At 37.8% G+C, this 12,508-nt stretch overlaps 1 protein-coding gene across 1 annotated transcript in view; it reads right to left on the bottom strand.

The window, feature by feature from the left end:
- LOC113059702 (brain-specific angiogenesis inhibitor 1-associated protein 2-like) overlaps window positions 1-10,219 on the bottom strand; it is a 44,537-nt gene extending 34,318 nt beyond the window's left edge. The window contains exons 1-3 of the mRNA XM_026228244.1: window positions 9,951-10,219; window positions 5,261-5,372; window positions 4,719-4,794 (exon numbers count right to left, since the gene is read on the bottom strand). Of these exons, the coding sequence (XP_026084029.1) occupies window positions 4,719-4,794; window positions 5,261-5,308 (124 nt within the window). The 5' untranslated portion in view covers window positions 5,309-5,372; window positions 9,951-10,219. The remainder of the gene's footprint in view (window positions 1-4,718; window positions 4,795-5,260; window positions 5,373-9,950) is intronic.
- Window positions 10,220-12,508: the final 2,289 nt, after the last annotated feature.

Raw genomic sequence — 12,508 nt, forward strand, 5'->3', positions numbered from 1 at the left:
ATGTCCAGCCAGATCACCCCGAGGGGTCTCCTGCCGCTTAGGGGTGCTGTCGCATTTAGCGGGAAGTGGAGGGGCTAATTACAGAAGTCTTCTTGTCTTCTGAAAATCCACAAGTGGTAAGTTTGCACACAAGACTCTGCAAACTTTCTGAATTCCTGTACGATAAGGGTTACGTGCTCCGCTTCGTTCCCTTTCTTGAGATGATTAGACCTTGGTTCCTTGGGCTCCATTCAGCCAGTGTGTATTTGTTTATACACCTCAAGCATCGCTTCCCTCAACATGAGGGGCTATTTGGGTGATTTTCGTGGTAACTTAGCAGCGCTCCCCTTTTTCCAAAAAAGGGTCACCTATGAGCGCGCTTCTCTGAGCTCGGATTTCTCCTCTCATATGAGACTGAGTTCTCTGTTTTTTCCCCAGAGCGCTCCAGTATTGTTTCTATAGATTGAGTTGATGACTCTCAATCATACTGTTTTGAGATGCACTATTCCATCTATGAGCTGCTCTATCAGAGGGCCATGAGAGCCCCTCCTTAGAACAGTATTTAAAACCCATGTTATGGTAAGTGTGTAAGTCTTTGCACACTTTCTGAAATCCACACTGTGGTAAGTTCGCACGCTAGTATTCTGCGTTCTTTCTAAAATCCTATATGGTGAAGGCTTCACGCGGTTGCGCTGGTAGAGTTGGTTGAGTTGGTAAAAGCCCCGTTCATCTTGGGCTCCACTCCACCTATGTATCCTCGGATACCTATCTAAACTACTAGAGAACTGTTGAGACAGCTCCTTCAGCAAGCTTATGTGTAAGCTAGCGGTAGCCCCTGTGTGACAGGCAAGACTTGGTAGAAATGCTATGTTCTTAGCCATATCCCTTTAAAGGAATCTTTCCTGATTCCAAACCTTCAGCTCTACCCTGGGCCGAGGCCCTAACAATAAAGTTGGGTATGCAGCTGGGGCCTTTTGACCGTAAGGGGTACTGTCACAGACAGCCATCTAAACGTCCCGGGGTAACTCCCATGGAAATGGTAGAGTTGGTACTTAGTGTTTGCCATGATTCTGGCCTGCACTCCCCTCAGCATGGTGGCGCGGGTATACTGTTCCCCATAGCGGCCCCTAGAGGACGCAGTTCGAAGTTCCCTCGAAAGGGAACTGTCTCAGGTTACGTATGTAACCATAGTTCCCTGAGTAGGGAACGAGACCCTTTGTCCTCTAGCTCCCTGCCATGCTTCGGACGCAAGCTTCAGACGAAGAAGTGAATGACGTGTTCTCCCGGTGCCTGTTTATAGTCGCGCCGGTAGTGACGTCGGAGGCTGTCGTCGGCCAACAAGTTGGTGTTTTTTCAATGTATGCTTTAGACACGGGTCACGACGAGGTGTTCCCCAAAGCGCCACCTAGAGGATGCAGTGTCTCGTTCCCTACTCAGGGAAATATGGTTACATACGTAACCTGAGACAGTTCTTTTGATTTGAAAGTGGTACAACGACTTGTCCAAACATAGTCTTTCAGCGGTCTTTAAAATCATCCTGGCCACCGGCCTCCAGCTTAAAGTCTCTGGACTAGTGAGAAAATGCTGTATGAACTGTAGCCGAAAAACTGCAGTCCTGCTCTGCAAATGTACAAGCCCTTGTCCCCCTTCCTCTTTTGGTAAATATAATACATTGTGAGGTATCCAATGCATCTTTTCCCCAAAAAAGTCTACTAAAAAGGGACTGAATTTTAACAATTATCCATAAAGGTGGATTTATGCCAGTCGGTGCCAAAGAGAAGAGGCTACTAAATTGTCTAAACTGTTAAACGCACAAACTTAAATAATAAAATATACTTACCGGTTGTGGTCCATAAACAACGCCTTCTCCAGACAAAGAGGGAACTGCTCAATCTTTCAAGAATAATCTTTGTGCGAATCCGGCATTTAACTGATTGAGATTGAGGAAGCTGTCCTAAGCAAAATGTGCTGCACATAGTTTTACAAGTGGATTATAATTTTTGGGAACAGAGTTAAACATAAATTGTAACCACTGATCTCCAAGTACATCCGAGATGAAAATAACAGCATTTCGGCGACAAACAGAAATGCAGCTCTTCCTACTTCTCCGTCGGAGTGCAACAAGACCACGCCCCCTTTTTGTGTATTCATGTGGGCGATGGTTAGTCAAAAAACTGTTTTAGTGACGTCATTACTGCAGGAACTAGAGGGATGTAGTCCAAATTGGTCGTTCGATGTAGGCAAATTCTGTGAAATAAAATATCTCGCTTGGCATTGAACTTTGAGCTTTAGAATTTTACAGATATTATTTATACTCTAACAACAACATTACACACTAACTAAAGTTTAAAACATGGGATCACGAAGAACAGGACCTTTAAGAAGTTCCTCTTCTAATTCTTTCATGGATCTTATTATATCTTTTGTGACATTGTGAGTATACTGTTGACATAATTGTTTGGTTTGTATTTTGCCATACTCCCACCACTTTGGTAAAGACTGAAAATCATATTTTTCTTTCCAAAAACAATTGAAAGTTTCTCTAAAATTTGCATCACTTAATACATTTTTGTTAAAGTGCCAGTATGCACTTTTCGGCTTAACAGAGTGTAAAGGAACTGTACATATAACAAAACTATGATCTGAAAACCCAACTGGAATTATGAAACAATTTTAAAAAAAGTACTAAGATGGTGTTTAAAACAGTAGAATCCAGACGTGCTAATGACAACCTGTTATCACGAGTATGTGCCCATGTATACTGCTTTAGATTCCCATTTAGACTCCTCCATACATCACATCAGTCATTTGTTTCAATCATCTGAATAAGTCGCTTGTGAGAAAGTAAATATGGCTCACATGATTTCTATCCAAACTACTTTATGCACAATTAAAGTCTCCACCTAAAAATAACTGCTCTTCACCATTGCATTTGTTCAGCGTCTCACAAAGGGTGTATAAAAAGCTCATTCTTTCTATTGGTAAAGTTGGAGCATATGCACATATAAAAATAAAAGTGTGATTCTCAACCTTGGCTCGAATCTTTAACAATCTTCCTTTCACAACCTCTTCGCTCTCAGTAGAGCAGGGAGTAAAACTATTGGAAAATAAAATTGCAATACCACCGCTAAGAGAGGATTTGTGACTAAAAAAAGAAAGACCTTTAAATTCTTTCATCCATTCATCTACATTTGCTGTGTCGCTATGTGTTTCTTGTAAAAGTAAAACATCAAGTTGTTTCTGATTCATAGTGTTATATATTAATGTGCGTTTTATACATTCCCTTGCTCCATTCACATTTAGGGATGCAATGCAAAGGTCATCCATTTGAAAAGAATGAAAAAAAAAAGAAATCCTATTTACTGCCATTAACCATTAAATTTTTAGTTTGTTCAAAAACTTTTTCAACATATAGACTTCCTTATTTGTGAAACATCCCTCAGTCATGAAAGCGCTCATATTATCCACAAAACGTTTTATGTCTGGAAAATAGTCAGCAACCTGTAGTCCCCTCACGTTTTTTGACACCTTTAAAAACGTCTTGATTTCCCCAGCATCATACTCTAGACATGTCCATTCAGTCTGAGAACAACTAGAAGCACCAGAATCTGAGACATCGCTCTCATTACCATCATCACCATCAACGTCAAACTCATTTTCATTTTCTTTTTTCTAGTTTGCTTTGATTCAGAGACCTCATCAATCTTTTTCCTCTTTAAAGGGGGTTTGAAAACTGCCTGATCTATGTCCCTATACATCATTAAATCATAACTTAAGTTGACTTTCTCTGAAGGAGACTTTGAATCAGACACTATGTTATCATGTGAAACATCCACGCTGTCAGCAGTCTTAGGCTCACCTTTTTCAAGCACAGGGATAGATAAATCATTCTCCCGATTATTCCCAGCCTTGTCCTGATTCGCCTCAGTCTATGAGTGAGGAAGTGTTTCAGTTTGGTCGCTAGTGGATGGCTCTGGATCAGAAACATCATCCGTGCCTATATTTCTGACTTGTTCACCGGCTTCACCTGAAACATCTTGTTTATTTGGACCGTTGTTATCTGGGCAAACTTGTAATATATGCCCTGTTTTCCCACAGCCAAAACACCTCATCACATCCATACTTACGAAAACAGTATAATCAAAGTCATTCAGTTTGAGTTCGTCTCGGTTATCTTTCAGGATCATGTAAGCGAACCTCCTGAAAGATACCACGTGTTTGATCAAGTCTGATTTACTGGCAAGAAACATCTTTTTCACTGGGCTGACTCTTTCCGACACGTGACAGTTCTTTTGTCAGCATTTCGTCTTTTATGAATGGTGGAACGTTAGACAAAGTGACTTTCTTAGCAGGGTAGAGAGGGGCTTCACCTTGTTTATTCGGTTTATTCGGGGTGAATAAACTGCTGATAACTATACCTCTCTCCACTACTTCGTTTGCTTTCTCAGCATAATTTAAAAACAAAAGAATTGCATTATTCATCCTAGATGCCGCTAAAATACAGTCATGACCAACAATATTTCCGACGACCAATATGCATTCCTCCACATTCACTGCGGACACCACTTTCACTCCGTGGCGCCGCGTGAGAGAATCTAAACTATTTGTAAAGTATTTGTGCTACAGAATTCATGATTGTTTTGCAGGTGAAGTGCTGATGAACATACACCCAAGTCCAGTGGACTTTTACCTGTCACAAAGAAAATTATCTATTACATTATTACATATTAATATCTTACCTGTCAGAGCCTTTTCATAGTGTTTGCCCATGGAGACAAAATTCTTCAGACTGGGGTTGAACTGGTCCAGAATGCCCTAAACACAGAGTCCACGACACATTTAATTAGGACATAATTGTATACATTTTAATCAGTAAGTAAAATACTGAAACAGATAAGGAAATTAGTCTAAGTGTCTAGGTGTTGTTTAAACTGTTAAAACGAATATAAAAGTAGACAAGCATTTAAAAAATATTTTTTTTTAACAATTATTCTTTCTCTACATATAGACAAACATACTGTGACCAAAAAAAATAAAAACTATAATGCTGTTAAAAAGCTACAGTGCTTATGTGATCAAAGATTATATTCTTAAATTCTTTTTTTTTTTTCATTATTTGTCAGTTATTTTTGTTTATATATACATTCTTTGCACAAAAATGTGTATAAAACAAATATGAAGAAAATATTACATATCTAAGACCTTGGCGCATAAGTATGAAACTACATTTTTTAATCTTCTTGAATTGTATATTTATTGTTCCCTTTCATCGAACACATACCTTGTAGACATTTTCTGTCATTTTGTTGATCTCATCTGACCGTGACATCGTGCTTCTCTCTCCAGATCAGTTCTTCTCACTTCTAGACGTCAGGAAGTCACAGCACACACAGCTGCACGGAGAGAAAGAGAGTAAGAGCATGAGATATAGAGGATGGATCGGGCACGTTCAGTGGCTGCATTAGCTAGAGATCTGCCTTAAAGAAGAGTGCTGCAACCAAGCAGTTCACAACAGCCAGTGACTTCCATAGTGTTGTTGCTTTTTTCTATACTATGGAAGTCAATGGCTACCATCAACTGTTCGGTTTCCAACATTCTACAGATTAGAGAAGAAAGAAGCTCATACGGGTTGATCTGACAGAATCCTCATTTTTTGGGTGAACTATATCTTTATGTAACTGTATCTAGAATGTTTAGATGTTGGGGTCACATCAGAGTTTATAGTGATGTGTTCACCTGCTCTTGTTGTGAAACACTGAAGCTAACTGAAGTGCTGATAACAGCCCCACTGGCCTCACTATTCAAGCACAAGAGCATTAAAGAGGTCAGGCACTGTGTGGCTGTATGATGACTCACAGCGCAGTTGATCTCAGCTGTTTTAACAAAATTCATTCAAAAACAGGAAGCCAGTGTCACAAAACAATTGTCTAAAATATCAGTATTTTTCTTCAGTCCTAACCATGGAAAACTCATGACAGCTTCAGAGATTGATACCAAACCTTTAACCATCCTCTCCCGAGGAATTAGGAAGGATTTTTATTTTTCTGAAGGAATTTGACTTGTTTTGTTGGACAGGTGGAATCCTACTTCATTTAAAACAGAAATTAGACATGCAGCATTGCTTATATCAAGTCAGATCAATTTTAATTATATCTTTATTGTTATGATATCTTAAAATCACATTAAGTAGATTAGAGCAGGATAATATGTGACCCTGAAATACAAAACCAGTCTTAAGTGTCAATTTTTTTAAAAATTGAGATTCATACATCATCTGAAATCTGAATAAATAATCTTTCCACTGATGTATTGATTTGTTATGATAGGACAATATTTGTCTGAGGTACAACTATTTGAAAATCTGGAATCTGAGGGAGCAAAAAAAACTAAACTTTTGAGAAAATCACCTTTAAAGTTGTTCAAATTAATTCTAAGCAATGCATATTACTAGTCAAAAATTAAGTTTTAATATATTTACGGTAGGAAATTGGCAAAATATCTTCATGGAACATGATCTTTACTCAATATCCTAAAGATCTTTGGCATAAAAGAAAAATAGATCATTTTGACCCATAAAGTGTATTTTTGGCTATTGCTGAAAATATACAACAGAGACTTAAAACTGCTTTTGTGCTCCAGGGACAATTATAGTTAAACAATATAAACAATCAAGCTGTTGAGATTTGCTACACAGCATACAGTATATGAGTGTACGGTACGCAGATGAAGCAGGATGCACTATAGTTTATAACTTTAAGTTTAGCATTTTTATGAAACAGTTACTAGACATTGAAGAGCACACATTTTCAATAAAGCACAATTTGATTAATCAACTTCATTCTGTTAGCAAATCCAATATCTGTTGTAACAGAAAAATGACCCACAATACAAATATATATAGATTTTAATATATATAATAAAATCTAATGATTCAGTCATGAACATTATCTACATGAATGAAACCAGTTATGTTAGATGTTGTTTTGGCAAAATGTTTCATGGAGTTTTTAACGTGTGAATTTCTTTTTAAACGTACACTGTACATAATTCCTTGAATTTCAAAATAAGGACCACCTCTGTTAGTGACCCCCGAGAGATTTCATAGTCTGAGTCTGGCCTAAGCCGTCCAAATACACTGTTATTGCACATCTAAAGTTCATGAAATTGAGTCTGACATGTCCCAGTGCCCGGAGGAGAGCCGTTCTTCCCAAGCGCAGGAGTCGAGCCGCTGAACAAACACTGCGCTCACACCGCTTCCCTTCTGGAAAGATCTCAAATAAGAGATTCCAGTCAGGATTACCATCACATAAAGCTTCAGCTCCGAAGGCCAGCGTTTACCGCAGGTCAGCGCTCTCATCTGTGTTATTAGAGGAAGATTAGGAGGAAGAATTTGACCTAAATGAAGTGATTGAGTGAGACCCCCCGAAAAATAACATTCTCATCATATGATACTTCACTGAGCATCTTCTCTTCCCTTGTTTCTCTGTGATTCACACTGACAGCAGACGATGGACTAATAGTTCGCCAACCGTTACAGCATTCAGCGATTCACCCACAATTCATCTGATTTATTTATGCTTCACGTTTCAATAAAGACTTAATGAAATAGCTTCACAAATGCAGATTTTAAAACAAGTGATTCATTCATAAACGACCAGGGCCCATCTTAATTACCACTAGGAACTCCCTAAATAGCAGTAAAAGTTCTTAACTAAGAGTTTTGTCTTAAAACCTACTCAAAAAGCTGCTGAGATAAAATATATCTAGGATAAGTCTTAAGCTCAGAGTAAGGGGGCGGGGTTTACCTCATTGCTATGGATGATGTCAGCATGCTCATTAACTATGCACACAGTGATTGACTAATAAGGGCAGGCTCTGTCAGAAATATTGTAGTATGCAATATTATGTTGCCATATAAATAAAAATGTTAATTGCCACATTCAAATAAAGATAAGCTAAGGTGCCACTAATTACACGAGTATATGTTCAGCTAATTGTCAGCCTCTAACATGAATTAAACAGCCTTTTAACTAACGGAGTAAAAAAAATCATGGCTGATAGTATGAAAAAAAAGCCTTTGAGTCCATAAAGAAAACCAAACTGGAGGCAAGAACAACTGTGTTTGCCCAACTGCTTAATGAAAACAGGGATATAATCAAAGGAAAATCTGGAGTCGGGATAACCTCCAAAACCAAAGGTGATGTCTTCATTCACACTCATTATCATCAAATGTTTCTAAAATGTGTACATTCAGAGGCAGATTTCTGGCAGCAGCTGTTTAGTTTGTGGCTTGGTTTTAGTGACTTAGGAGCCCTCTTCAAAACTACTAAAGTTTCACAGATTACTTTATGGTAAAACACACACCCATTATTTTTAAGATTATCTCCTAAATTGGCGAGTTATAAGCATTAAGATGTTCTGTGAATAAGGGCCCAGATTATTATTTTTTTTTTATTAAAGCCCAGATAACTTTGAACAAACATTCCATTAATGTTGTACAATACAGATTGTGTCAAACCAGTTTTATAATGTCAAACAGGAAAATAGTGTCAATAGTAAACACTCACTTTTCCAGTTAAAGGGGTCATGTGATGCAATTTCAAAACACAGTATAAGTCATTAGGGCATCACAGTATGGTGAGGGGCGTAACACTTCCATCACAAGCTTGAGGTATTCAGCCAATCACAACACACTGGATATCTGGCCAATCAGAGCACACCTCACTTTTCAGAACGATGAGCTTTGTAAAAATCCATGTGTTTCACAAGGAGGGGCATAGAGGAGAAACAATAATGTACATTGTGTGGGAAATAATGTGTTTTTTAAACTTTAACCACATAAACATTTCATTACACCAAATAATGTTTTTTTTAACAAAGTCACATGACCCCCTGAAAGTCTGTTCATCATTGATTCAGTGATGTAATCATCCAGCTCAGTTCAAATGGTATCTATGCAATCAAGTTGACAATATTCCCATAAATTAAGCAAGACATACCTTTAAAGTGACCACACTGAAACTTATCTAGCCCTAAAATCTGCATAAGAGTACTTTAAGGTAGTAATATGTACTACTATGTGCCTGTTAGTGGTAAATAAGGCACAAAGTTTTCTATTTAAGGCTTAATTCTGCCAAAGTGACACTGACTTGCTCTTCCTAAGTGATATTGAGGGGAGGGACATTCCTAGACTAGAGCACATTTGATTGGACAAAAATGAGTGCAACATGAGTCATCTGAATTTACACCCATTTTCCTGGAAGAGAAAGGCTGCTAATTTTAAGCAAATGTCTCTGCCAAAAGTTACAATTAAGATACAATTAAAAGTAGATGACCTCAAAGCAAAAACACATCAAGGATTATTGCATATGGATCTTTATACTAGCTCCACACAGAAACAGATTGAATTTCTACTCACTACACGAAACTTTAATCGTCAGTAAATATATATTTGTGTGCATATTTTTTCTCTGTATTGCCATATCAATAAATAAATAGCATTCATTAATATAACATAAATTGAGATGCAGCAAAGATTGTAGTCTCTAATTGTTTTCTCATAGTTGACACCTGTTCCCTGTTAGAGTTGGTGATTAAGTGATGTTTTTGCAATAGAGAGGAAATATGAGCTAAAGGTGGCGATTAAGTTCTGCTAATCTAACAGTGAAAGGAAAACACGTGATGAAATGATATAAACATGACATGTTCTCTTAAATATTGCTGCTTCTCAAAGTAATCGTTCATAATCAGCCAATCAATTAATCGGGCTGAAAAACGATTCAGAGTTCAGTGAGCAATGCAGTTTTGAGTACTGACTATGCCAGTCACGTCCATCAGAGGGTTAATAATCGCGTTTTCCTAGTTCTTTCAAATGGCACTTGCACTGAGAGTTATTCAGCAGATTGTTAGTTTGACTGTGTTTGGACTGATTGAGCTCCAGTGCTCGGTGTTGTATGGAGGAAAGCTCCTACCTTCCCAGTGTTCATGGTTTCCTCGGCGCTTTGTCCGGTGTTAGTCTTCCTCTAACTGTCCCTTCTTCTTCAGTGTTGGGGGTAGTCGGGTTGTGTGACCCAGTAAACCCCTCGTCCAGCCCTCACCCCTCTCTCCCAAACTCCTGACTGAATCCAGGTCACATCAAACTTTAAGCTTCATTCCGCCCAAAATGTCCGTTTGCTGTCGCAATGTGGGTCGGTCGCGGTCTCTGTCCCGGACAATGTCTTCTTACTCTCTGTCTGTGTCTCTCACTGGGACTGAATGCCAATGAGTTAACGGGACAGCGCTGTGAATAGCGCCTCTGCTCATTACAGGAGCGCCTCTCACACACACACACACACACACACACACACACACACACACACACACACAAAGAAGCTCTCATTCATACACAGACTCTTCACTTTTCATTCCATAAATATGTATCAGAAGTGGCATGTGCAAACAAACGATGCTAGACCATTTTCTCACGTTCCTTTTGACTGGACATTATGTTTTGTTGGGTTTTTAATTTAATTATAAATTATGATAAAAATGTTTCTTTTTTGTCATAAAATGTAGCCTATTAGCAAGGTTTCTTTTTTTCCTTTTGTTCTTTTAAACGTCCTTGTTTAATGTTTTTTTAATACAATAATTACTGTAAGTATGTTGCTCAAAATGTAAATTTACAACAGAGCTTAAATTTATGAGTGTATGCGAACGCGCGCGTGTCTTGTGCATTTTATTTATTTATTCTCCCTCTCTCCTTAAGGTTCACAAATGTTTGCAAGTACAACAAATGATAAGAATAATAAAAACCATTTTAACTGAACATACTCTTAATGCAAATACCATCAATAATCACGTTTTGATTCAATATCTTTAGTTGGGGCTCAGATTTTATTAAGTGTCATGCAAAATGTTTCGTAATTTCTGTGCATTCAAACAAAAACCCATGTTTATCAATGCATTTTAGAAAATCTTAATTAGGGGCCCAAGCCTCAAACACTGCTGTTGTGCTGCGTTGCCAATTATTATTTTCTCTTAAGGACTATATAGGGTCAAATTTTTTCTCTAAATCAAGCCCTACAAGAATCCATACATTATTTTTTTGTTTACCATTTTTCCAGAATTTTGGATCATAAATCATAATTCATGCATAGTGTAAGACTCCCATGACTCAAAGCTTTGTTTGATCAAAGTTATTAGTCAGTTAAATGGCCTGCCATTGCCCATCTTTGACCTATTTATTGTGTTACAGTTTTTCTCAATCAATTTGACACTTTTCTCCAATGCAATGGACTTGCTCTCAAAACAATTAACACAGCCATCTGAACACAAGATTATTTTAACCAAACAGTTCAACTTTACTGCAAAATGAAGCACTGCAATGTTTTCTAATAATGCATTTATTAAAAGCAAATATAACGATCACATCTATAGGTGTGTTCTCTGTTGATAATAAAACACCTTCAGCTGTAAATGCACAAAAATGCAAATGATAATACACCTTCATTCCAGTTCTTCAACAGGGAGTGTTTATTTTTATTTTTTTTTATCTAAATGAATAAAAACTGTAATCGTGTTTTAACTTTACAATAAACAATGGAACTCAAAGTGGACACTTGATCAGAGACAGTGCCGAGGTGTTCAGCATCTGTGACTGTCTGTCCTGTCTGTACAAGATACATGAGGCTCTATTCATACGAATCTTTCTACAAAACCTTTTACTCCACTTTAAGTAACATTTTCAAACGCATAGGCTGTTCGTCTGGTTTGCACAAATCACCATTTATAATGACTCTTTTCTTGAAAACACAATGTAAAAACATCACAAAACTTTGTATACATGAAAATATATAAAATGTCAGGTAATTTCTGAAGCTGTGGTTTCATCTGTTTCTAAATGATCAGCCATTTGTATCAATGAGAGACAGAAGGCTCTAACACTTGTCCACTAGAGGGAGACTAACCACAGGCTTTTACAGTAATGAGTTCAAATTGAATTAGTTTGCAAAGAAAACTAATCTGATCTCCAACATGGTTGCAGATTTAAAAAAAAAATAGTACCTTAACATTACATCTCTATAGAAATACACACATTAGTGATTACCTCATAATCTAATACTGCTCTTTTATAATTGTTTTCTCCCTCATGTTATACTGTTTGAGTGCACAGACGGAAACGAGGGAAAATGTGGCAAAAAGAGTCATGTGACAATACATTAAATGAATGTGGTAACCCAAGTTTTTATTCCAAAGCTTAAATAACATGCACCCTCCACGGGTCTGTCAGTCAGTATCTGTGTGATCCAGTGTAAGCCTGCTGTGTCTGTGTGTTTTTCTCAGTAGAGATCTGTTTTTCCGCACACCTCTGTGTTAGACACTGACGCACAGAGGTAAAGTGTTACAGGAGCTCCAGAGTCAGATGGACGTGAGGACATCATCTTTCTCAAACCTCGGCGGACAGCACACTGAGCTCCTGAACGTGTTGTAAAATATAATGTATTTCTGTGATGCTCCGCTGTATTTTCAGCATCATTCCTCCAGTCTTCAG

Source organism: Carassius auratus, chromosome 41 (genome assembly GCF_003368295.1).
Source record: "Carassius auratus strain Wakin chromosome 41, ASM336829v1, whole genome shotgun sequence".
In the NCBI taxonomy this organism is placed as follows: Eukaryota; Metazoa; Chordata; class Actinopteri; order Cypriniformes; family Cyprinidae; genus Carassius; species Carassius auratus.